Source organism: Corvus kubaryi, unplaced genomic scaffold, assembly GCF_017639235.1.
Source record: "Corvus kubaryi isolate FWS band 111438036 unplaced genomic scaffold, C.kubaryi_AGA036_p1.0 37260, whole genome shotgun sequence".
NCBI lineage: Eukaryota > Metazoa > Chordata > Aves > Passeriformes > Corvidae > Corvus > Corvus kubaryi.
In genome coordinates this window covers 6340201-6367956 of record NW_024581077.1, presented here as the reverse complement: position 1 = coordinate 6367956, position 27756 = coordinate 6340201, and the positions used below count along the sequence as shown (strand labels likewise).

The following is a 27756-nucleotide window of genomic DNA, read 5'->3' as shown; positions in this document are numbered from 1 at the left end:
TGGTGAACAACCTCTGCATCCCACCAGCCTAGTGAAGCAAAGCAGTCCATTTGGACTCCTCTGGAGCCAAACTCAGACTCAAGACTCCTGCATCAACCTGGGCCCTCCTTTTAAAAACGGGAAGATGCAAATAAGGGAACAGCATTATCATATGCAGATGAACAGTTTTACCCCTCCTAATACTCACAGAGGAAATGAAAAGCCAGCATTCCTGCTGCTGAGTGGCAAATAACCAAACAGTCAGCTTTGAACTTTCTTCAAAGTAGCTAGAAAAAGGCTTATGCAAATGAAATTAGAAAACTTCTTGGCAATTCATCTGGTTTCACCAGGCAGAGACGAAGGGATTTTACATTAAGCTTCCTCTTTCTAGAAAATGAAAGCATCATCTGGTTTCAGAAAAGCATGTTGTTTAATTAGCACTTTTTTTCCTCACTGTGCGATAAAGTAACAATTAGGTTCCCACAGCACTCAACATAAGCAGCTTCCTCTTGTGGAAAAAAGATGTGGGTGGTATGGGAAAAACAATCTGAGAAATATTTCCAGGTTTGAGACTGAGGTTTTATCCTGGCAAAAAAGACAGACACGTGGGTCATACACTGGCCTCCTCACTGCTCTTATTTATGACAAATGTGTACTAGGCACAAACAGTAGATGGAAAAAAAGAAAAGGAGGGAAAAAATCACTCAAACTGAGAATTTATGTCTTTAAGCAGAGAGTATAATGAAGGACTGCAAAGTAGGCTATAGGAAAAATGAGTGCAGATGTGTAACCACTGGCTTGCTGGTTTAAGGCAACACATGAGTTTGAGATACAGGTGACTGGTTTGAAGACACTCTGGAAGAAACATGTTTGACAGGAGACCTATACAGGGAAAAAGGCACTGGAATCACATCAAGTAGCTCATCTCACAGGTGGGACTCCAGATATCCCAAAAGTCCAACAATGTGGTTGCTTCACAATGGCAATGTGGAAACTGTGCTGGTAGAAGGGCAGGTAAGGACGACAGAGGTTAAATCTTTCTCCCTTCCTTCAACCCTTTTAGTCCACCTCTTTTGATTTTCACTTTTGAAACTTCAGCAGTATCAACCTTGGCCTTCCCCAATGTTGCTCTGTTATTTAATGGTTAACAGTTCAATTTTGATTAGGAGCAGCTCCCAAGGGTATTGCTTAATTGTACCCTGGATCTTTTGATACTGCAACTTACCCTCTTCCCAAATAAAATTATGACCAGAGTTGAAACAGAGCAAATCATCAATAAAGCAGCAGTAAAAGTCAGCAGCAGCAACTGAAGATGCTGTGTACTCCAAGGAAGTTCAAATAATCATTTTTATTACGTAAGAAAAATCACATGACCTGCCAGTAGGATTTTTATTTATGTATTTACCTGGGCATGCATATGAATGCAATGTAGATCACAGGCTACTTACGTATGAAACACTCACCAGTGGCCCACTATTTGTTGCCTCCATGCTTGCTCACACACACTGTACATGTGTGCACACACACACACACACACACACACAGAGGGGAGGATTCACATCTGGTCTTGGTCATAAAATCTTTTCTCTCAGCAACACAACCAACAGGTCAGGCCCTACTCTGGAGAGATGCTGTTGCTGTGCAAGGAAGGAGACTTGTCTGCCAGACCACTGCTCCACTGGCCATTGAAGCTGAATGCTGATAAAAGTTAGGGAAGAGAAAAAGCCTCAGCTATGGCAGCTGGATGCCACCTCAGACAAGGCACCTACAGTCCTGTAGATACCCCAATGTCCCTAAAGAGTGTTGTGCAAGATACTTAGAACAAACCTCTCCATGTGATTACCAGTGTTTGCTCCCTCAAAACTGCAGCCAGACTTGCCCAAGTGCCTCAGACTTGGTACTGAAGACAGAATGCTGAGTGTAAGCTAGTCTGGAAATCAAATCACATACATCTTTTAGATGCAAGCTCTCTAAAGCTGACACCCAAAATCGGTGCTACTGATTTCATTTCACACCTGACCTCCCCTCTGTAAAATGGAGGTAACAATGCTCCATGTCACTAGGCTGTAATGACAGCAAATTAACTTTGATGAAGTACATAACCAGTGGAAGACAATACTTCTGCCCTCAGGACAGAGCTCAAATACTGAGTGTTAAATTGTATTCTTCATCTTAAAGAGACATATTCTCCATCCCTTAAAGAGACAGTGGTGCTAGGACGTGATCTTGTTAAGGAAGACTAACACTATGCATAAACTCCTGAAAATGCCCTCAGGAAAACTTCCTTCTGGCATTTCCTAACTTTACAGCCTAAATAATGTCTTTTTTAGTAGCATCGCTTTGTATGTGCTTTTGATGAAATTCAATAATGACTATATCATATAGCCTCTCTGAGACTCCATTAGTGTCATGAATGAAGGGGGATCCTTTAAATCTACTGCAGTGCTGAGACAGTGGAATGAAAAATAGAAGACAATGGCCTACAAATACAACTACATGACACAGCATTGAAGAGAGAGGGAGAGACTGATAACAGGCATCTCAGGGAACAAATGAAACTGGAGACCTGGGACCTCCAATTCAGGTACTGGAAGGCTGACATCTCTGGTGAGTCCAGACACTTCCACAATTGGACCTCTTCCACTGCTACCTGACCTTCTTCTAAATCCTTCTCTTTCTCATCCATTTTGGAGGAGAAGTACCTTGGGGCAACCTGGCCCAATTTCTTAACTGGACTTAAGGAAAGAGGCTACAGAAGTCCCTCCTTAGATACCCTTACATGCACCCTGTACACTAAAGCAGAAATACTATCACCCAGCCATGCAGTGTAAAGTGCTGCACTGAGCACATGGGACTTTCCACAGAAAGCATTGTGAAACCAGTATTGTGAGAGTTGAAGCTTCTTTGTAGCACTAAAACATGTTCTGGCACAGAACAGAAATTTAGATTGCATGATTAAGACACGTGAGACTTCACAAGAACTGTGCTACTAATTTAGGAATAACTGAGCACTACTCTGTGCAATTACAGTGGGGAAAAAATGCTGCTCTAAGATTTCAGGCTCTTTGTTCCCAAATACATGTAACTTGGTTATTAAATCATCTTTTTTCCTTTTATTTTGTAAGGAAAGCTATGTTTCTTTTGGAGCTTTGGCTGAAAGATCTCAAGCCTCATAAGCAAATGGCAAACGTACATCTTTGTAGCAAGGCTCTTTAAAGGTGTGTATAACCAAATACTTCAAGACGTCCATGAAGAAGCTGAGCATTCCCAGCATGCAAACTTACTCAAGTGAGAGATACTTAGTCCAAATGTTGAATAGCAATTTAAAAAGTAAATTTTAAACAATCCAGCTCCTTATGTGAGGACAAAGTTTGGATGCTAACCCTGGCCAAGAGCCCCCAAGGCTTTCAACTGGGCGTTTTGCACTGAATAAAGAACTTGCAGATGACAATAAACAGACAAAACACCCGACGGGCAGATACGTAAGGGAACACTGAATTTAGGTCAGTTACACCAGGAAAGAAACTTAGGGCTTTAGAGCAACTGGCAGGGTTTTCTGTTGGTTACGTTTTTTTGTTTGTTTCGTTTTAAGAGAGATTGCCCAATGATTTAAAAATAAACAAAATGGGAACTCCACTTCTGCAAGTAAGAACACCAGAAAATTAAGCCTGTTGCAATACAAACTCACTATGAGAAATGCAAAATAATGGCTACTAGGAGATTTCCTGTTATAGGGAAAGCTGCTCGTAAAAGACTTTGGGACAGAGGGAAGATTTAAAAGAGAGCACAAGCTGAGACTTCACAAGATACTTAGCAACAACAAAGGCAAAACTGAGGGGGAAAGTTCCGCCTTTCACTACAAATAAAAGCCCTACATATTCCAAAACAGTTCTCAAATCTAATTCTCTGATTGTCTGAACTGGCTGTTTGTACTTCAAAAGCCAGGAAATCAGGGTTCTCCACACAAGATATGTTGACTCTGTGTTGAAGGGCTCAAACACCACATTCACTGCTTGTTATACTAGATAAAAGCAGTGAATATTTCAACTGGCTCCTGATTACCTAGAGAAACAGAGGGCTCAGGAATTAAGGTATGCACACATACATAGGCTGTGCTTTACAAATGCTGTTGTGGAGAAAAGGAGAGAGAAGAGGAAGAGCAGGATGCTATTCATAATGGAGCACAGACTCCCAACAGGTCAGTCCACACAGCCCAGTGCCATCCAGACATCCCAGATTCAGAAGCAGCACACAGAGCATGTCAGCTCTGCTCTCAGGCCATGCTGATTCAGCACTGTATATGACCCATGCTGAAGAAACCACCACCTGGATGTTATTTTATAAATCTGCAGCCAGTGCCCCAGGTATTTTTTTTTATAAGGTTATTTCTCCAATCGCTTTCCACAGAGCTTATCTGATAAATGAGAGTGCGTGTGGATGTTTACTCACAAGTCCTACTGGGTATAAGCTGGCTTATGCTGAGACTAGTAAGGTGCATTAGCATCCCTCATGTGGTTAAACTGCAACTGAGAGATCAATCCTGAAAAATCAAAAGCCAGCTAAGGATTTCCTCCAGTCTTCCACTAAAGCCACAGTGAACAGTGTATGCCAGAAACTGTTCTTCCTACTTGAGATTTCAATGCAGATTTCAAGGAGGCCTTTACAGAGAACACCAAGGGACACACTGCTTAAACACTGCTCATTCAGTGGAAAGGTGCTGAACATTTTGAAAGGGAGACTGCCACTTTCATTAGCACTATTCAAGCACATTTACGTTCCCTGGCAATACAGCAACTTTGGAGCTTCCCACTCAGATGAGGGCTGTGTGCACCTGTATCTTCCCTTCCAAATCCCCTTTATGGCCTCATCTCTGCTGAGAAAACCCTCCTCCTTGGGAAATACCTGTGCAACCTCTACATGGCTCACACAAAGTGAAAGGAGCTGTGACCTCAGCTGAGGGCAGGGAGCACAGCTCAGGAAGGAGGTAGGAATTCTGGTACCACTCCTGCATTAACATCTGGAGTGCCCACCTGCATGATGTCCTGAAGGCTTTCAGTGAAGGACAGCTCAGCCTCCACCATATAGAACTCTGCCAGGTGCCGGCGACTCTGTGAGTTTTCCGCTCGGAACGTTGGGCCAAAGGTGAACACGTGAGTAAAAGCCCTGCAAGGCAGCAAGAAACAGGTAGGTCAGGTCCAGCACACAACTGAGTCTGTTACACCTAAAGTCCTCACTTTTCTCCCAGCATCTAGAAACAATCATGTTTCCAATTCATCTTCGACCAGTTTAATGGCACTGCTGAATAAGCTGCTGTTCCTGTTCCGTTCCTTCATGCAGGCATGGAGAGGGGTTATTCACAGCTCCAGATGCAGGGAGGTTGCACACACACTATTCACCTTTCTCTGAACACAAGTCGTGCTCAGGACACTTTTTGTGACTTTGTGGGAATAAAACCCAACATTCTGCAGAACCACATAACTAGAGAAGCACCCAGATATTGTACCAGTCACGCTCTCCTCATCCACGTGCCTTTACATTTCTTTGGCTGCAGTGCCTGACCTTCATGGGTGCTGTGAGACCCCAGTGCTCAACAGAGCAGAGTGGGCCCTGCTGCTGGAGTTGTTGGGCTTGTGAGCACTGAAGGGTGACCAGTGAAGCCCAGCAGGATGGGAGGTCTATGGCGTGCAGTCCCCCTCTAGTGGTAAGACAGAAGTTCATTGCTCAGAGAGCCATCGAGATAAAGAACTCGGCTCTTCCACACAGCTAAAAATGGTTCAGCTGAAAGGGGTCCCTACTGCACAGAACACATCTGGGATAGAGGCTGATGCTGAAGCAACCAATGCATTTCCTATTATGAAGCCATTTCTCCAGCCACCTTTTGAGGAGTCTATTTAAATACATCCTCTCTTGTTCTCCAGTCATGTCATGCTGTGTTTCCACTTCCTCCGTGAGAAACCTTCCTATCAAACACCAACACACCTTTAAAAGTTTTGATTTTATGCGGGAAGCTGCACTCCAAGCAATACCTTTTACACTGTGGCCTATGAACACTTGGGCTCCTGGATGCCCTCAAGCCAGTGAGAGGTTCCCAAATAGATGCTGTGACATCTGTGCTTCCTCTCATGCTTCATGGGAAGATAACCATGACTGGGGAAGAGAGCAAGCTGCTTCAGAAGAACCATGAACTGGGCAGCTGCCATCTTTGGTACATCTTTAACTTGATGTTATTTTTAGCTCCTAGCATGTAGGAGAAAAAGAACCCAATCAGTAGAGATTAACCACAGTCTGACACTCGAGAAAGGCTGCATGCTAATTGCTGGGGCTGCCATTTGACTTGCGTCTTGATCTGCAAGCTTTCAACTTAAAAAGGATGTTCACTGAAGTTTCTGAACAGGCTAATTTTGTTAAACTGAAGTTTAAATAAACAAACACTACAAAAAGCAGCATTTTTCCTTTGCCCCTTATGGAGACATCTGTGCTGCAAATAAAAGAACACACACATTCTGCTTCACTCATCTGTTCCCTCATGTCACATGTTGGTTAAAGGTTATGATCCAAAGAAAGAGCACTTTTTTTTCCTTGAGTTGCTAGTAGTAAACACACCAGAAGAAAGTTTCAGGTCAAGACTCTGAATACGTAGCCTGCCCGTAGGTTTCTTTTCCCCGTGGCTCTCTTTTCCCTCATCCAAATAACACACTTTCTGTCTCCACTTTGCTCTTGTACCTGCACTCTCATATATGACCACAGCATTTACAACCAGCTAACTAGATTTTGCAGCAAACATCTTTCTTCAAGCATAATTTTCAGCATGACACTTTTCCCCCTGCTGCCTTTCTCACTTGCTGCGATGTTACAGAAAACTTCTGCCACTCCGTCATCCTCCTTCAAGCTGCCCTTTGCTGTAGCATCTACAAAACCTCAGCAATGTTTAGATAAGCGATGTACCAAGACTATTACTCACTGCACAGGTCATTCATTATTATATCAGCAGCTCCGTGTGATCCCCCATCTGTAGCCACCTGTTGTCCTGGGTTATACAGAAATTCATGTTCTTCCTCACACAGCTTTTTGGTTTGTTTTTTTTTTTCCCCCATGTTCCTAACAGCACCTGGCACAACAAGGTCTTGGATCCAAAGCGTGAGAGCTTCGACTGCTATAGCAAGACAAACAACAAGTATGAAACAATGAGTCATGCAGTCAAAATCATTTTATGTTTAAGGCAGAACTGGTCAAAAGCTTTTGTTTTCCAGGTTGCAGATGATGGCCTACAGTGGAAAACAGGAGATAGATGCAGGTTCTTGCTCTACCTGTCCCCATGTTTCAGGCTTTTGCTAAAATATTTCAATTTGAGGCCCTTCAGTTAAAGAAAGAATTTTTCCTAAATAAATGAGTATAGTCACAAGTTCAGTTTGTGACTGAGCCAGGATCAGACACAAGATGAAAGTATTTTGAAAAGCTTGCAATTGCTGAAGTACTCACTCAGGTCTGCACAGTTTGATGTGCAGGTCTCTAATGTCTCACTGACATGAAGGCCTCAAAGTAACACTGAAAGCTAAAGCGTGACACCAGCTGGCGAGCAGGAGATCCTGTCCCACAGGGCAACAGTCTGGCTTCAGGGAGAGACATTTCTCAGCAGCTGTCCAGGCACAGGCACTGACACATCAGTTACTGTAGGTTACTGTGGCAGAAGGACAGTCTCCAGCAATGCAGGCTACTAAGACCCTTTTGAACTGCACTTACTTCCTACTGATCAGCAGCCCAAGCATGATGACTAGTTACTCATCTTTCAAGGGGCTTGCCGATTGCAAGATACCTAAAACCAATAAAAATTAAAATAAACCCCATCCTCTTACTGCTTCAAGGTGTCAACGATGGTCAAACACTTCATAGTCAGAGATCAATTTTGTACTGCAAGAATAAAGCCTCTCTGTGCCCAAGACAGAGCTTTTGGGGAGAGCAAGTGCAGAACAACTCTCACAGGAATCAATTTCTGTCTTTCCTCAGCTCTAGGCACTTGTACACTGAGAACCCCCTACATTTACAAAACAAACCATTAGCATGGCAACTCTACGGACTATCCTGAGGTGCCCATCAACAGTATATGTAAGGGCTTTGTGACAGCTTGTAGAACCTACCATTGCTGGAGTTAGCTCCATCACTGGTGTGGGGCTGTATTTGCCTGATCCTTGAAAGAAGGGAAAAACAACACTTCCCCTCCCCCCCCATCAAATAAACGCCCATCTGCAGGGAGGGGAGGAATCATTCATTTCTCAGGCTAACTGTAAAGGGAAAAGACAGAAACAAGTAACTGTGAGAACTTCACCAGAATCATGGGACCCTGGCAAAGGGAAACTAGCCAGATGTCACGCTGGCAAAGCGATCAAAGGAGCGCAGTAAATGCAAGTCATCTGGTAACAGCAATGTAGCACTGACCAGAGGCCTGGACACAGGCATAGGCTAACCTATGACACAGAGAAACACAGCTAAAAATACAGTCACTGTTATCAGCCCCGTGTGTGAACATATACAGTTTAGTGTGCCCTGCCACTCAAGATATTAAGCGAATGCACGCTGTAAAAATCCAGCCTTTATTTGTACTTCATCTGCTATAAAAAATGTATCTGGGATTTGATACAGTATCACACTGAGCACGTACAGATATATCAGAAAAGAGGGATGGGAGCTGACTCTGCTCCGATTTCGTGGTACTGAGAGCAAACCCAGTCATTTTGCTCTGGGTGCATTCAGCACCTAGCACAATGGAGCCTTAGTGCAGGGCTGTGACTCCTATGCTCTATGATGTAAATAATCAGTCATTTAACATTCCCAGACCTCTGCAAGACTTCCAGCATTTAAAAATAACTTGAAAATTCTGGCTAAGTCTCCAAAAGTGCCTAGGTCAGTTCGGGTTGTGGGCACTCAAGAGTCTTTAAAAAAAAAAAAATCAGTAGTGCTAATTCCTCATCTCCAACAAAAGCATACACACAGGAGAGGAAAAAAAAGCCCACTAATCTGTTGAGCCTTTTTCCTTAGCCATTACAGGCAGAGCAGTAATGTCTGTAACACTGTCCTTGTACGTGCTACCACAGAATACAAGAGAGGCTTTGAAATGGGTCCCTTTGCAGTCAGCTTTGCCCAGATCAGAGCTCTGGACAGCAAGCCTGAGTGCATTTATGCAGTTCACAGGCGCTGCTGGGGTCGACACCACAAGAAGGCACAGAGCCACTTAATTAATTGCTCCCTTCCTGTGACTGTATTTCACTCTGCTCAGTTCTCTGGGAAAATTCGAGAGCTTAATGTGGAGGCCAAGAGAATATCCCCAGCACTCCTTCCGACACACTGAAATGCATGAAAAGGCAGGGCCCCATCCTGCAAAATGCTGAGCTTGCTCGCCCCAGCCCAGGGAAGGGCCCAGCCACTTTTAGCTACAGGCTCCCAGGAGTCCCTTTGGACACCGAAGCAGTACCTGGAAGCGTTGCTGGGGCATAGCCATCCTCTGCACGGATGGTGGAGGCTCGCTGTTGCACAGGCCACACTTGTGTTCTCCACCCTAAGATCAGCCACAAAGGGAGAAACTTCCCCCCTTTCACCTTTATTTTACACACTACTAAAACAGTCTCCAGAAGCAGCCACCTTTGGGAGCTTTCTGCCACGCAGAATGAAAGCCCATTTCGTCTGAGTTCACTGACACTTCATTATAGAGGAAGTGATAGAAACCAATAGAGAAGTAAGAAGTATCCATACCCAAAGCTGCTTAAATCATTCTTTTAATTAAACTCATGCAATGTTTGTAGGCCTCAGCATCTCTGCCTCACTGGCAACTTTTACGGTGCAATCCAAATAGAATTAATTGTGCTGATGGTTCCCAAGCCAGGAATGGATTGTGCCCATTTTCTGAGCCAGGACTCCACACTGCTACCGAGGCAATAAAGACTTATTTGTGCTGTTGAACCAAGGGGATATAACTCTGAACAAGGCTATTAATCAAGAAGGTGCAATCCCTGCACAGTCAGCTTACAGCCAGTGCCAAGGTCACACCACACAGTAGTGACACAGCTGGAGGCAGAAGCTGGCTCCTGTGACTCAGGGCTGAGCACTAAACCACACCAGTACACACAGGGAGCAAAGATGTTTTTCAAAACTTCATCGCCCCAGTGATTCCTACTGTAAGCCATAAAAATACATTACCAACATGGCAGAGGGGGAACAATTCATTTCCATGGTGCCCTCACTGTCACTCCAAAATACAACACGTCTTTGTAAACACAAGTATATTGATTACTCTGGCAAGGTCTGCAGGGACGAGTTAAGCTGAACAGTGACTTGTGCCAAATCTCATCTTTGGTCATGCCAAATGAACACAGTATGTGACCCTTCAACACAGTATGTCCCCCTGCACCATAATCCATCAACCCCTCTGTGCCATACACACACTAAAATATAGAAAATCTAGAAATAATAACTTCTAACCCAAATACAAAACAACACATGACATCAGCAGAGGAGGAGAGAACAGCAAGGTGACCCTAAAGCCCAGGAGTTTAGCTTTATCTACCCACTGTCCTTTCCCTTAGGAAGGGAAAAAGTTAATAAAGTGAGCCATCTGATTTAATTCCACTCTGTTCTGTTATGACTATATTCACTTTGAGCATGGAGGACCTGCCTGCTCCACTGAAATAAGCAGGTGACTTTGCTCAGCTGCCAGGAGACACCAGTCGGCTGCAGTGCTTGACCTGAACACGAATGGGATTGCTTAGGGATGCTGAAATTTTTATGTTGAAAGATACTCTGGCCCTGTGCACAAAACCACACACACACAGACAACCACTCCAAATATCACCCCAATGTCTGCAGGGTCTAGTTTTTGGAGGAGATGGAAGCCCAGAGCTCCTAATGACAATAGTGAGGGTACAGGTACCCAGCAGTGTGGAGAACAGGCAGAATATTTTATTCTTGAGCTGGGTAGACTGTGTTAAAAAATACCTGTCCGAGCTGGACAGAAGTATCTGGGTTTTAATCTCAGTGTAAAAATAATACTCCCATTACTATTGTCTGGTGGGTGGGATTCTGCCCAATGAAAATGAACATTTCTGTTGAAAAGGCAGCAGAAGGGACTGAATTTTATCCAGAAAAAGCAGTTTTCAAAGACTCCTCCTAGGACATGCCATTTCTGCCTGCCCTCTGGGGAAATGCAGATGAGAAAAGCTGCGTCTTGACAAGGACTTTTGTAGCAGTATGTGAAGCTCAGGCCTGGCCAGCAGAGGTGGGGTGCTGAGTGCTGAGGTTTCAGCTCATGCTGCGACAAGATGGGACTGTACTTCCTTTTGTAAGCAGCCAAAATTAAACACATTAATGAAAAAAAAGAAAGCTGTCTAAGTTCCCAGACAGGGACTGGGAAGTGCCAACTTCCCCCTGCAGCAAGTCAGACTGAAGCAATGCAGCAGCTTCTCTCGCTGCAACCTCCAAAGGGCAGGGATGCACAATGCCCGTGAGGTCACAGGTGCACAGCACCCTCCTGCCATGCTCCAGGACCTGTTTTCCCCTTGCCACAGCTTCTGCTCCAGGTTCAGCGGCACAAAACAGGAGATGGGACAAGGATCCTTCCCAGGTCATCCCCCTCTGCTTGAATATGATCCAGGCACACTTGAGTAATTAACAACAAAGTGACCCATATACCCTAATTATCTGGCGAAGCACCCAGAAGTTTATTAAACCTCACAGCAGAGCTAGACAGTGGATTGTAAGTCTACAGATGGCAGGAGAATAGGGGAAAACTGAGACAAAGGACACAAGAGTTACTCAGAGCCATGTAAGTCGTGTGCTCCAGGCTCAAAGACATCATCAGCCTGGGTCCTCCACCCTTTTATGCAACAGTGTTGTACTTTATTCTCAGTGGAGTCTTGCTTTGTCCTAGTTTTGATATTATTGTTTCTAATTAAAGTCAATAAAATGACCGATTAGCAATGAAAACTCAAGCTGGGTTGATGAAAGCCACCAGAGTAGCTGAGCATTTATTTAAATAACCATGTCCCATGCTCTAGTTAACAGAAATATCCTACATAGGAGTGATACAAAATGTTTCAAAGATTTCAATAAAAACGGTAGCTAAGATGTTTTTCAAACTTAATCATCCCATTGACTCCTACTCTCTGCTATAAAAATTACATTACCAACATGTTGAGAGGGGGGACAACTGGGTTAAATCTTTTTCCTTTCAAAGCGGAAAAAACCCATGTTCTCTAGAAACTGCATTATAAGAGCCATGAAGAGGAGATTTAATTGTAATTTATTTTTCAGATGAACACTGGTTTTACAAACTCTGCAAATATCAATGACAACAAGAAAAAGCATCAGTGGGTGCATTACTGAACAAAAGCAGTCATGGTTCAGGCCACATTCTAAAGTTTGGGTGTAACTATTTAAAACCTCCAAAGCCTCAAATTCTGTACTAACTAAACAAAGTAAGCAACTGTATAAAAAAAATTACTAAAATCCACATAAAATGCAACATGTTCCAGCTGACTACAACATGTATCTATATTCTATTCTACTTCAGTACAATGACAGCTAATTGAAGAATTTCAGGGCATGTGCTAATGGATTTGTGCATCTATTTTAAGGAAAGCTGTGGAAGCAAATAGGGATGAAGCTGCCTGACTTCACATCTTATCCTGGAGTTGCTTCCCAAGGCATAGAGACTCCCTGAGAAGCAGGAGCTGCAGCCTGGACACAAGGCAGGTTCATGCTCTCATAAGCTATCAAGTTTGCCACGGCATTGGTTTGCCACTGATGGTCAGCTGAGCTGCCCACAGGCTTCTTGCTTGCCTCAGTCATAATGCCAAACAAGTTTGGAGAAGTCACCATGAATGTGGCTACTATGGCACAGGAACATGTGGGCAGAGAGCTGTAACAGCCCTATTGTCACTCACAAAGCCACAGCTTCCTGAACCCCTGAAGGTCTCAGCATTGTCTGGGCACACAGATGAAGTGGAGCTGCAAGGCCCTACACACACGTGGATACTGGGTTCTTATGACACAGATCCTACAGCACCTACCACTGATTGGATAGGGATGATGAGGTATTCAGCGAAGGAAAAGGGACCACGCACTGGATTCAAGACAGAAACATACTGGTTTAGCTTAGCTTACTTGTAAAATGAGGACTGAGAATTTCAGCTGATGACACCTTTCACCAGATGAGCACAAAACCTGTTCTTCTCTTGCTACCTGCACTTGATTTTTACAGCAAGGACATAATACAAAGACCACATAGTCCAAGACTGCTGGGATTGCATTCAGCCCTCCATGTGAGGACCCCAGAATATGGCTGAACTGCAGCTCTCCTCAGCACACACTCACCATGCTTGCAAGCAGATTACCTGCTTCTCCTCCCAAAAAGGTGGAGAGGAAAAAAGGACCAACAGGATACCCATGTGGACTGTAAAGCTCCAGCTAGCCAAGCAACTCTAGACTCGCTGTTGTACCTACAGAGTTCATGTATTTGGCTTCCCAGTAATATTAAGTCACTAACAATCACTGCAGCAGTCATGAACCAGACCGAAGCATGCAGTAATTGATTAAAACCAGACATGTCACGGTTGCTTTTTATAGATCCAATTAAGTGTCAGCCTAATTAATGGAAGTTAGTGCACTAATTATAAGAGTCTGCATTATGACTCAGACTGAAACAAACGTTGTGCAAGAAATGTCAGAAATTTTTTTCAGACATCCAAGATAAATAATTACACTTATTTTTGTTATTTCTTAGCAACAGGAATGTTATACAACTGGACATCATTCCTGCAGCTGCATTCAGAAGTATTTAAAATTATACAGTGTAGAGCAAATATTTGTTCAAAGACAATGCAATCTGTTTCATCATTAGCAAGTCATTTTGGAACCAAATTTTAAGAGCGTGTGTTGCCAGACTGCTGAGAATGAAGCCTCTTTTATGGAAGGCAGCCTCAAACACATCTCTGGGTTCTGCAGTGTTTTCTTGAACATCAAAATGACAGCTCTCTCTCTCCCATTCTCCATCCTCCATGCTTTGAAAAACACTGAAGCAGTGGCATTTTAAAAGTGAAATCAGTGTGATTTCAGCACCTTCTGCAAACAACAGGAAATTCACTGAATTCAGCTCTCTACAAACTCAGGCAGACACAGCCAAAATAGTCTGGATGACTGAGATGCTTTTTAGACTCTCTCTGCAACCTGAAAAACCAGTTGCAGGATTGCAGAGAATATTTGGATTAGGCAGAAGAGCAGCCTAATACATGATGGTTTAGAAATCAAGAGGATGTGCTTGAAGAGAGAGGGATTAATTATGCTGCAACTAAACCAAGTTTGATAATTAGGTGTTAGCAGGCAGAAGTCAGTAAGAAAGGCTGAGATTTTAAGATAGCAGGAAAACACAAGTCCTGGGGATGTTGAACTGAAATTGAGCTAGAGAGATAATTCACCAAGATGGTATTGTGCCTGAAATAGGTGGAGAGGACAATGAGAACAAAGGCAAGAAAAAACTTAGAAGAAGAAAATTACTTGGGCTGGAAGGGAGCTCAGGAGGTCATTGGTCCAGTCTTCTGTTCACAGCAGGGTCAGAAAGAAGGCCAGACCAGCTCAAGGCTCCATCTAGCTGTGTCTCCGATGAAGAGCACATAGTTTCTCTCATCTTTTCCAATGCTTGACTGATTTCTTCACGATTTTCCTCCCTAGGTCCACTGAGACCTTCAGTTGTTTCAACTTATCCCCACTGCCTCTTGTCCTCCTGTCATTCACCACTGCAAAGAGTGGGGCTGTCTTGTGGAGAACCTCCTTGCAGGTCCTAACAGGCTGCTATCAGGTTGCCCCTCAGCCTTTCACCCACTTGCAGCGAACTTCAAGAGGACATGAGATGAACAGGAGAGGAGAAACCTAGTGAAGGCCTGGTGAGAGAAAAGAAACAGGTCTAAGGAGGGCAAGGAATAAGGAGATAACTTATGCTGCCATTTAGGGAGGGGATAGCTCCCAGAAGTTTTAGGAAAAGCAATTTTATTTAAGCTCATGATGCAAAAGGCAGAACAGACAGTGCCTGGGATGAAATGTGGCACCAGGGAAAAACACTGATGTTAAACTATTAACAAGAGGGGCTGAAAAGAGAGGAGCAGGTACAACCTGGGGGAAAGGAGAAGAGAAGAGAAGAAACTGCAGCCAGCAAGCTGTACTTCTTGACAACAATTGGCTTTGGCTTGTCTCCAGTATGCCTCTGAATCATCTTCAGCTGTCATGGACCCTCCGGCCCAGTTCAGGTCCCCAAAGGGGCCTTTGCCCTCCCCAGAGGATCAGGGGGCACAGAAATGCCACATGGACTTCACAGCAAACCAATGACATTTAAAACAGATATCAGGACACAGACAGCCCTACACTTTTACCACACACACTGGTTACTGACTCATCTGAGACTGAGGAGACTGAAGGGGAGAGCTGTATTACTGAATAAAGACTTTTCTGGAGACCTTAAAAAGCCCATAGATTTACAGCAGCTGACAATGATTCAGACACGCTGAGCAGACAAGCTAGATGCCGTCACCGCTACGATGAGGCACAATGAAATGAGAAGTTGTGCCAAGTAGGCCATTTGTGTCACACTGAGAGACAAGATGAACTCCTCTGACCTTGCCTTCAATAACAAGCAGACATAGCACAGAAGACAGTCAATAAACGCAGGAACATCTCTCTCCCCACTTTTCCTCAAAGAAAAAACCTGCCAACTATAAATGGCTCACTGTTCTCTCCTGTGATCAGGAATAGCATCCCAAGCAACCCTGCCATGAAACAGAGCCCTGAGCCCTGGACAACACACAAGCATGGGCACTAAGGTGATACTCTGTGGTCTGCAGATGAACTCTCTGCAAGGACACAGAAGATGTGATTCCAGACTCATCTGGTAAGTCTTCTCCATACCTCCCCTTTCCAGCCTTTTCCAGCCACAGCTTGGAGGTTGCTCATGAGCTCTGTAAAAGTAAAACGTAACCCCAAAAATACGTGACTGCCTATTTGACCTTCTGTTACCTACTACATACACCCCCATGGACAAATTCCTACCTGCCTCTCATACCTATCCTGCTCCGCCTCTGGTTTCTAATGGACTTCTGCAGGATCTGTCTGCCTCCCAAGTCCTGCAAGTCACAACAGAATATGGGCAAAGAGTGGATGGGGAAGCTTCTCCTAGCATTTCCATCTCAGTCTCCTCCCACAAATTCTCAGGGACAAAGTGTTCTTGAGAGCCTTAAGACTGCAACATGTCAACACTGTATTTAAGCTAAAGGTAATTTTGGAAGCCTGGATCATTTTATGGACATGAAGAATTTAGTCTGGCTAAAACAAAGGGTAAATTTCACAGAATCAAATTCAAAACAGATAAATCTTAACTGTTTTACCTGATTTGTTTATTGGGAAGACCAGAATATTTCCATTTTGGAGGTGGAAGACTCACTTTTTACTACTCTAAAGATTAAGGGTGAAAGTGTCAAGTCTGTCAAAGAGAGAGTTCTCTTTCATAACGGGTTTGGTCTTCATCTACACTGAATTTTCCCAATAAATTAACTAAATTAGTACATTGAGCTGCTGGAGCGAAATCAGCACAATAAGCCTTATTTGAAGGCACATTTTTCTGAGGACTTGCAACGTGGATTGTCCTCAGACATGGTACTTCAGCCAAATCATTGCTGGCCAGCTGATAGAGCCTGCCAGAGACCAGATCTCAGGCAGGTAGCACTGCAGCTGCTTGCCATGCGTCAAGCGGCTTCATCTTGCACTTACGGTGACTTTAAAAACACTTTTAAAGTGATCAGTTTCTGTCCAGTGGAAACCTCCTGAAAATGGAAGGGATAAAACCTAGCTTTGGAAAACATGAACTGTAGAGATCAGCCTTTTCATGGGGGAGTTCTGACCTGTACTTCTAACAGTATTTGCTGTCCATACTTCATATGCAATGTTAAGAATCAGTGCTGGAGTTTTTTTATGTAATCACTGTTGCACAGTTTAATTGGATGATGATAAATAGCTGCAGTGAAGTTGTTCAAAGGGCAATTTTTGCATATAAATCAATACATACAAATGTTTTCAGAAATCTCTTTTCTGCCTGGTTTGTTCTCCCTGAGAGACATGGTCTCTTCTCAGACTGGCTCAATGTCTGCAATATGCTGAAATACTCAAGCTACATGTTCTTGATAGACAGGATGTTTCTCATGTGGTGCCCCATCTGCTGTGGCCAAAGCACAGGTCACTTGGCAGCCAAAGACTGGCGTCATCTCAGATATTAGCTGGGGAAAGTCAATGAGGAAGAAGTTTCTTTAACTGAAGCGGGGGGAGGTTTTGGTCCCTGGAAGATGGGATGACATGCATTTGTATGCCTTAGACTTAACTGACTGTCATGTCTTGTGACCTTTACTGAAAGATATAATTCCACAATTTAAATAAGTCCAAAGAAAGAATATGGATTCTAATGATCAACCTGAAATACAATCTCACTCTATTACATCAGTCTGTACCCCTTAAATAGCACACAGCATGCTCTAAGATAGAGCAGAAAGCTGAAGTGGGCAAATTACCTCTCTGGTAAATACTTCTTCCATTGATATCACTCAGATGCACCTTGCTCTCTAAGGATGGATAAATAAAAAAATCAATGCTCTTCAGCATGCAGTACATTACAGCTTCATGTTCCTATTTTACAGTAGTGTGTTGTTCTTACAGGTATTTTAAATGAATCCACGGCCATCTAAATTTAGATAAGCTGTGTTTATTCATAATGAGCATAGCTGTTCTGGGAACCTGCTCCTTTTATTTTTATTTTATTTAAGTACACTGAGTTTTTGAGGCCTGCAGCTCAAGTGGTACTGAATCCCTTCAGTCTTCAAAAATAAATGAAGTTCTTCTGGATGAAAAAGCACTGCAGTGATGCATCACACAGCATTAACTCTCTAGATGCTGTGAGACCCTCCAGAGCATAAAATCATTGAATGGTTTGGGACGTGACCCCAAAGACAGTGTTGTTCTAACCCTCCGGCCATGGGCAGGGCCAACTTCCACTATCCCAGGCTGCTCAGAGCCCCATCCAATCTGGCCTTGAACACATCCAGGGATGGGACATCCACAACTTCTCTGGTAAACCTATGCCAGTGCCTCACCACCCTCAAGTAAAGAATTTCTTCCTAATTTCTAATTTAAACCTTTCCTCTTTCAATCTGAAGCCATCCCCCCCTGTCCTGTCACGCCATGCCCTTGTCCAAAGCCCCTCCTCAGTTCTCTTGTAGCCTCTTAAGTACTGGAAGGGGCTCTAAGGTCTCCCCAGAGCCTTCTCTTCTCCAGGCTGAACAACCCCAGCTCTCAGCCTGTGCCCATATGAGAGCTGCTCCAGCCCTCTGTCTAGGCTGGCCTCTCACTGCCCATCATCCAGTCACTGCCACTCAGTCCATTTCTGGCAGATATCTAACTGATACCAACGGGGCAAAATTACCAGTTGGGAATATCCCATAGACAAAAACTTCTAATTTTGCTCACCCTGCCATTACTTCCAAATGGAGCTGGCCAGAAACTGTCAGGAAGGCAGGCACATTGAAGAAATGGGTCTTTTCTGCAGATTCCTTTGCTTCACTTGATGTCTGTAAGTAATAAAATGAGCAACAAGTCAGACTATTAGTGTTTAAATAAAAAGCACAGCACCCAGCTTATTTTCACTCTTTTCAAAGCATTGATTTTCACTTTCCTACCAAGATGAACAGAGAGGAGGAAGAGAAGAATCTCTATCATTTGTAGTTTGAAGCTTCATACAGCACTGCCTTCAAAATTCAATTTCAAGCCTGATGAGAAAATGGAGGAGTGTTTTCTGTGTCAGTGCCACTGACTTTCAGAAAAAACTTTAAAAAAGTGTTATTTTCTTTTCATGGGGAAATGAATTTGTTTCCATTGGAAAAAGACAACCAGTAATCAAAAAAAAAGAGAACGCAATATCCTCTTAAGACTGTTAATTGAGTTTTCAAAAATATCACGACTGAAACAATATTAAATCAGAGACACATCACAGCTTACATATTACATAGGCACTGAAAAATAAACTATGTTTCATTTCAGCTTTTGCATGCTTTTTTCAGGTCATAAGATATTTTTAGCAGAAAAATCTACAAGTAATGGAAAATTTAGGAAGCTCAGTGTTCCATTATGAAAAACTTAAAAAAAAAAAAAAAAAGTCCCAAGAGACAATAGCCACAGATTTTTAAAAAGACACACAAAAATTGGTCTGAAAACAAGAATAACCTTTAATATTTACTGAGGCTGTCAAGCACCAGAACAAGTCGTCCACAGAGGCTGTAAAGTCTCCATCTGGGGAGATATAAAAAACTCAGCAGCAGAGTACTGGGCAACTTGCTCCAGCTGACCCTGTTTGAGCACAGTGAGATGGTTTAGATGACCTCTAGAGGTCACAGCTCTGTGACTTTTAAAGAAACATGAAGATAAATGATACTGTGCTTCACCATCTTGTATATTTCAATGTCATCCCTAAGCTCTGGAGGAGCCAAAGGTTCAGGAGAAAAACAGAATGAAACTTCAAAGCTAACCTGAGGTCTGGCGGATCTACATTCATTTCCAAACGACTTTCTTCTGAAATAAGTTTGAAATACCCACTTTTCAAAGTGTAGTTCCTAGGAGTTATGCTAAGTGTTGCTACCTCAGCTAAGTATGCCACTACCTCCAGCCACCCTACTCCTCAACTTGCTCTGTCACAGGGAGCCTTGTCTGCCAGCCTTTGATAGCCTACAACCTGCCATTTTTCTCAATGGGTTTGAAGGTGTTGCTTTTGTTCTCAAAAAGCTCTGCTGCTCATCACAAAGATGAAACAGTGACTTCCAAAAACCTCAGATCACAAGGCAGTTTTATCTCTTCACAGCATCACACTAAAGAAAATAGCAAGCTTGCCTTGTTCCACAGACATCAATGAAAATATGATAATTTGTGGCTGTAACCCCAGGACTGCTTCCTTCGTTTCAGAGGTTTTGAGGTTCTAAAAAAACCAAACACCAAACTCCAAGGATGCAGACGCATCCTATTGTTTTCATCAAATAAACCCAGAGCATTTGCTCAAAAGCAATAAGGATATTAATAAACATCAAACATTCACATACCACAGCCCTAGAACCATGGCCAGAACACTAAAGAGAAGAGCCATGTACCACTGGTTTCTCTCTCCCTGCAAGCTTACTTCAGCTCTATTTCCTGTTTCACCAGTGAAAAATCCCACCTAATCCTGTAGGATGCAACTTCTAAACAATGAGAAGGAGACAAACTGGAAGCAAGAAAAGAACAAGAATCAGCCATGAAACCTCAATGCTTCCCCCCAAATCCACAAACAGGTTACACCTGTCTCCAGGAGCTGGGGCCTGGTTCATTTATAATGACTTTGTGTCATTTTTCATTCTCCAAATCAGATGTGATCTCAGAAAGACATAGGGAAAATAGAAACACAGGAAATGACTGGAGAAAGTGAGACAATCTACAACTCAACTGGGCTTCTGAAAACCTGCAGCCCATTTGAGAGGACACTGAGAGAACCCAAGACGTATGTTTGCATTGTGAGCAGCTCCTGGATGGCTTCTGACAGAAGGTGAAGGGTAAACACAGCAATATTTAGATAAAATTTTACTGCCCCATCACCATTCGATCACCTCGCCTCTCCACAGCTGCCCACTTCCTCTCCCTCATCCTAAGGCACAATACTCAATACAATGGGTATTGTGAGCTGCAACACAGCTCATGCAGAAAACTTTTCCATGCAGGAAAAATTAAATGCCTCCCTTTTTGTTCAGAAAGGGCACCTTCAGCAAGGGGAGATGCCATAATTAGCAGCTGCACATTTCACAGGTACAAACATCAGCTAAGCCACTGGAGGTGATTCCTCCACTTTACACACTTGAGCACAGGCAATATTCCCAAGCACCTGTGCCCCAGATTCATGCTCAGCCTTTTAGATCAAGCTGGCTTCTTTATTACATGAAACCACAGCCACTGGTACAAGACAAATAAATGGTAGGGGACACTATCCCTTCACTGCTGACACTGGGTGAGACTGGTTTTCATGACCATGACTAGCAAAATGAAGCAACAACACTGTGGTGTTTTTACTTCAATTAGATGGATGTTTCCCCACTTCCCAACCCCAAAACACGGACTTGATAAAAGATTAGGAGGGAATTATGGGTGTCCTTTTAAGCTCTCTCAGTTCCAAAGTCGAAAACCTACCCAACTTAGAATGGGGGAAGAGGGAGAGGGAATCTGTATGAAACATCTTGGTGTCTCAGAGTAAATGTGCTATAAACATACTATTATTTGACATCAACTTCAAAGGCTTTTTATTCTCATTCTAAATACAAGAACAACTGGATTTAGTACCTGTTTTGTTCTCCATCTCCTCAAATGTCTAATGATTTAATTTAAAATTATTCCCTTTGATGTCAGTCTTGTATTAACTTCTCCTTGAGGCAATTAGCTTCAGGAAAGTACAAACTGTTTGATTCTGTCTTACACTCTATGCAAGCCAAAAGCATGAAGGGATCAGGGAAAACTTGAAAAGCTCTTAGAAATCATTGCTGCAGCTCTACCCCAGGCCCACTCCACTGCGCTGCTGCAGCTTCCCAGCAACACATGTTTAATCCAGATTTGCCCTCTGTGACACCCCATTATAAACATGATTGGATTTTCCTTTTTAGACAACCCCTGCAAAATTCCTAACTTCCAAGAAGTCCTCCTTGCAATTCCAGTCCTAATTCTGATCAGCTGGACTTGCACCGAGCAATAGCAGCTGGTTGTGCTAAGACAAACATAAATATGTACTGGAACACATAACATCTCATAAATACAGACTGGACAGGCGGATATGAATCAGGTAGAAACAAACAGAAACTGGGAGAGCTAGAACATGAAGAAGCAAGCCCTCCCTCATCTCAGGTGCAGCTTACCCTGATCCCTGCTGAGCACATCTCTGAAGTGCCAGTCTCCCAGGAACTGGCTGCCTCCCAGACCATCACACGTCTCTAGAAGGGAAAACACCTGACAGACACTAATACTGTTATGTTTAGCTGTGATTCTCCCCAGCAGATCCCAGCTTTCTTTGGTGCTGACAAGGATATTTTTCAGTAGTACCAAAGGGATGGTAGGAGTAAGTTTCTGCATGTTCAGCAGCAGGTACATATTGCTGGTGCCACAGCCATAAACTTACACCTTCAGGAATCTAAAAGCTTTGACATTCACTCCTGTGGGCGAGGGGCAAAAAACCCCCAAAAGACCAACACTGTACAATCTCCAGATGCATTTTAGAGAAGAACTATACCTGGAATGGTTCTTCAGGTTTACAGTTAAATATCCTTTCTAAGTAATGAAATGGCCTGATCCAGATTCTGGGTTCAGCCAAACACCATCCAGGTGCCATGAGGTGTGTGTGTGGGAAGAGACAAGCCTCATATAGAGCACATTTTACCTCCACTGGAGCCAACAGGTAGAATGCAGCACTCTTTACACGTAGAGAGAGAGTGGTCCCAGGAAGGGATAAGGCCACAGGCAATAAAAACTGCATGTGAAATCTACTTAAAGGAGCTGTGAATGCATGATACAGCTGCTGGGCTTTGGAAATCACTGCATGCTGAGTTCTCTCAAAAGGCTGCAGCTGGGCAACAGGGAAAGTGCTGTAGAGACCCACATTGAATAGATGGAGAGTCCGGGGCCAGACAGGCTCTTACAGAGCACAGAGAAGCCCCCACCTTCTCCACAGCACCTGTGGGTGGCCATACAAAGAAAATTTTCCAGGGAGCAAAGTGGAAAACAGAGCAAGAGACCCAGAACGCAGGGAGCCTTCAACACTGCAGACAGAGTGGGAGGCTACTGAAAATAGCAGGGAACAGACATGCAGCTGGGTCACAAGGACAAAAGTAAGGCAGATTTCCTAGGACGCAGCCACAGAAGGCGACTGGGTAAAGTTTCTTGCAACATACAACGCTGCTAAGAATTTTAGACTTCAGAAGAAAAAAAAAGAGAAAAAAAGCAAAAAAAAAAATGCAAGGAAAGAATTTGTGCTGAGGTGGAGGTGCTAAAACTGCTGGTATAGGGGAATTATTTTCAGATTAAAATAAAATAAGGGCTACCTGCCCCTGCTGATCTGCATTCTCCCTATTTCAAGAATTACCTTGTCCTGCTTTAGATGATACTACAACACTGCTTTCAACAGTCAAAGCTCTTCTGGTGTTTTCAAAAAATTTACTTTAAGGAAAGAAGCACAAACAAGATGCTTTCTCCCCTGCATGTTCTCACCACAGGAAGACAATGTCAACAGTGCAGAAATCCACAAGCTGGTGTTGCTGATGTTCTCCATGTGGGTTAAGGTCTGCCTAGTCATTTTCACACTTCTGGAAGTTTCTCCTCAAACCTACACTTTTCAGGTGCAGAAGTTTCCTCTGGAGTTGTTACCGTCTTGTGACTTATTTATTTTTTAAAATGTCCTCTGCTTACTGCACTCTTTTCACCACTGCAATACTTCATTTTAAAAACATTCAGTTGATTTGCCCAGCAGAGAGGGAATGGATTCTCCCCCATCCCAAGTCCTAGTATGAGAGCATCCCAGCCAAAGCTATGTACAGACTAATCAGTACACCCAAAACCAAACAAAGATAATGAGGAAGCTGAACATATAAACAAACACAAATCCTACAGGATTAAGAGTTTTAGGAATCAAAGACCATATTTCAAAAAGCCTTTTCATTCTAACTTCAGATACGTTTTTCCCCCATCTCTTCAAGTTCACATGTAAAAACATATTCCTACTCTCTTCACTTTCCATCACGTCTAAAGAATGCACAGGCCTGAGCAGCCATCAGACATTAGTCAAAGGATTAAAATTGTGCCAGTCAGAGAAAACAGCTATTTAAAGGCAATAGTTCGCAGTGGGTACAAAAGCAACCTCTACTTGGGTTCTTAAGGCTATGCAACTGAAGTTTTCAACTTACTCCACCTGCAGCAGGTCAGCTGAACTGGTGAGACTGTTAGTTCTATACACTGCCCAAGGGAACTGAAAAAAACCCCAAAAGGCAGAAAAACCCCAACCCGTTAACAGAAGATGTATTGTAACTACTACAAACTCAGGAGCAATAGGATACCAATTCTGGTTGCAACTATAAGATAGGTCTTAAAACTTAAGGAATAGGATTTAAATATTTTTTGAAACTGAAGAATCTAATTTGAGGGTTGCTTTCATCAATTCCATCACCAGAAATCTTAGCTCCTCCTCAAATATAAGAGGAACAGGAATTTATATTCTCCCTTGGCCTTTTCAAACAGTGAATTAAAGGCTAGTTTAAAAAGTGACTGAATAGAGCAGACAGGAATGTCTTGATAGCTGGTTTGGTTAAAAGCACAGGAAGATTCTGGGCTTTGTTGCAAATACCACACCCTCATTATTATGTCTGACACCCTTCTACCATTCTTATTTTGTGTCTGACAGCCTCACATGCACGGCCCAAGGCAGGCTTAATCTTCCCCACGTTTTCACTGTCAAAAAACAATGTCACTGCTCCAGTGGAGTGAAGTGATCCCAGCAGGATAGCAGGCAGTCTTAGATCTCTGCTAGCCAGGACCAATTGTGAACAGGGCTTTGCAGAAACAAAACTAAGTGCTAAATGAGGCCAGACAATGAAGCTGTACTCAAAGAAGAAACAGGAAATCAGGGAGAACTTCCACGTTCCCAGCAGCAAGTGGGTTTGTGAAGCCCTTCCTTTGTGGCACAGGCCATTTAATGGGGTCTGACTTGGCACTTACAGCACACCTTTCAAGCACAGCTGTAGCTACATTTCTCCAAGACAGGTATTATTTGCACCTCAGCAATCCCATTGGAGAGGAGTAAAATATCTGCCTTGAACCATGATCCAGTTTATACAAGTTTCAGGCTCACAGTTAAGCACCTAATTCAACATTTGCATCAGGGCTTCTGTCACTACCAGCCACCTACGCTGCAGTCCTGCATCCTCTACAGCTTTCAAGTGGATACAATTTGAACCAAAGACGCAATACACTGTACAGCTGCAAACTGCATAATGTTTCCATCATTAAGTGTCACTTGTTTTCACATCTTAATTTGCATGCAACAGCCCGGAGTGAACCCTGGGTAGCATTAAGGCATCTCAATTAAACAGGAACAATTTAGTTTAGCTAATCAACCCTATTGTCCCAGCAAGCAAAAAGCTGAGCCACATGTACTGGTCTGGAAGGGAATCACTGGTAGCACAGGTTAGACCTTGAGATCCTGAAGAACAAGTAGACAGAAGCCTTTTTTGTCATGAGGCTGTGCAGAGTGGAAGACACGATCCCACAGCAAGTAACTGCTACCTCAACAGTTTTTCTTTTGCTTACAGATGAATCACCAGCAAAGCGGGAGCCAGTAAGCCTAAGTGGCAAAGGATGCCGTTGCTTGAGACAGAAGAGTGAATTTCAAATACAGAAGTACAAAACTCAGATGGAATTCCGTATGATTAATGACTGTGGGGTCAGGAATCATGAGAAATCTGTGGGGAAGATCTTAGTGGTTAGGGCTGTGTTTCAGTTTCACAGGAGGTTCTGACCCATGATGTGAGGTACTCTTATAATGATAGAGTGAGGCAGTAATTTGGTGGTTATGGGGAGGCTTGACAATATCGGGGGAGAATTCTGACATACAACAGGTGTAGCTTGTAGGGACACACTGAAAAGGAGTTTCAGGTATTGCTGACTTCTTTTTAAGGATTATCTCATGGTGAATTATATTCTTTGTTTCAAAGCTAAGAAATATTTGAGTGTAGTAGTCTGTCCTGAATGACCCATCCCATCTCTTGGGCTCTTATGATCACATCTGTCTGTTTACTAAGATGTTCCACCTCCCTCCATTATTCCTTGCAAACTTTTCCACAGCACCAGGGATAGAACAACCTCATCAGTACAAAAGGTGCTGATTAATGCAAAAAATAGCAATAAAAAAAAAAAAAAAGATAATGCATCTGTTTAACTGTCTAAATTATAAGTTGAAGAAAAGGATCGCTATATTAAAAAAATAATCACAGGAGTACATAAAAGGGTTTATAAAGAGAGACATTTCCTCTAACCTTCAACAACTCAAGAATTGCTTTGCCAAAAAAAAAAAAAAAACCCAAAAAAACCCCAAAACTTTATGCAACCCAACTTACCCCAATTTGAAAGAGTTCCCCAGCACCTTCACAGTCATTGGATGTAATTATGGGGGTATGAATATGCACATATCCATTATCCTGGAAAAGACAGAACAGCAAAGTTAACGAGGTAAAGATATTGAATATCACCCTCAAGGATGACATCAACCAGCACACGGAACTTGGCCATTAGCCCCCAACCAGGACAGCACATGTAGTCTTTTGGGCAGCTTCTGCCTTACAGGGACAGATGACAAACTAAATGCCAGCACGATTTACAAAGCAGTGTTTACTACCTGTGTGTTTTCCTCCAGGCTTCATAACCCAAAGAGATTTAGGTCATTACTATGAGTTTTTTTGCAATGGCCTGTTTCCACACCATTCTCCTTTCTTCTCACTTCCCCCAGCATTTTCATATTTTTGGGCAGTTTCAATCAAATTCACCCCTATGACCTCAACACCTTGTTTCTTTCAGCTTTTTGGAAGGCAGTGGTTAGGCAAAGGACACTCTTCATGCGCTGCATTAAAATAAGCTATCAAATGTTTTAGATGACAAAAATCACACACAGGATGAAAGAGACACCTTAAAAACACCCAAACACCAATAAAGTGTCAGTCCTACCTTGCATCTTCTAAGATACTGAAGTCAAGCTGATTTTAAGAGACAGGGTATACCCTGGCTTGGTCATGTTCTAGGTACCTGCAGAATTACACATTCATGTAATAGTTCATAAATCCAGCAGAGGCCTCCAAAACAAGGAAGGCTGAATGAAGAAAGAGCCCCTGTTCTCTGGATTTCTCTGCAGTGCAGCCATAGGCTTTTAAAACAGCTGCAACCCAATATTCAGTGGATGGATACATCTTAGCTTCACAGCTTTTACCAGAATAATACAATTCAGTCAGTCACATGAGAAGTCCTGGTCCTTACCACCAGCTAGTTAAGGGGCTAGGAAGACAGGAATAGTATTTAGTGCCCACTCTCAGAATCAAACTAAAATTAATTTGGAATGAAAAGCTCATATGGACATGCAATGCCTTTTGTGGCAATACAATAACACAACCAAGAGGGAGCAAAGTCCCTGCAGTCAGCTCTAGGCTACCTTGGTTACAGGTGCAAAGACCTCAGCTCCTCACTGGGATCCAGTTACTGCAAAGAGAGAAGTTTTGGATCCAGAACAACTTGCTTTGCCTGGGGGAAGAAGTTTCAGTCTACCAGCACAAAATGTGGGCCTCTGACACAGTTCCCTGCATATTCAGAGCCCTGTTGGTTACATGGCCTCCCAGCTCTACAGGAGATGTTTGAAAAAGGCCTAAATTCCTCATACAGTGCTAGCAGATGCTGTAAAGAAGCACACTTCACACAGAAGATTCCTTACATGCTTTGGAAAGTCATGCAAACTGCACAGATCTGAAATAAGAGAATCCCCTGAAAACCTCTGGGATAATTCCCCTTATAAAAGCTTCTAAAATAATTCACGTTGCATTACTGGCCCTCACAAACCTGGAACTTAATGTGCAGAGTGGAAGTTGCCATACACAGTGCAACTATCTTACTGTGCCTAGG

The 27756-nt window shown here is 43.1% G+C and overlaps 1 protein-coding gene across 3 annotated transcripts in view; it reads right to left on the bottom strand.

The window, feature by feature from the left end:
* Positions 1-27756, bottom strand: part of NARS2 (asparaginyl-tRNA synthetase 2, mitochondrial) — a 50378-nt gene that overhangs the window by 15689 nt on the left and 6933 nt on the right. For 2 of the 3 annotated variants that reach the window (XM_042024158.1, XM_042024157.1), the window contains exons 5-8: positions 26211-26291; positions 18520-18620; positions 15899-15976; positions 5010-5142 (exon numbers count right to left, since the gene is read on the bottom strand). In XM_042024158.1, the coding sequence (XP_041880092.1) occupies positions 5010-5142; positions 15899-15976; positions 18520-18620; positions 26211-26291 (393 nt within the window). The remainder of the gene's footprint in view (positions 1-5009; positions 5143-15898; positions 15977-18519; positions 18621-26210; positions 26292-27756) is intronic. The other variant, XM_042024159.1, reaches the window with a different exon arrangement.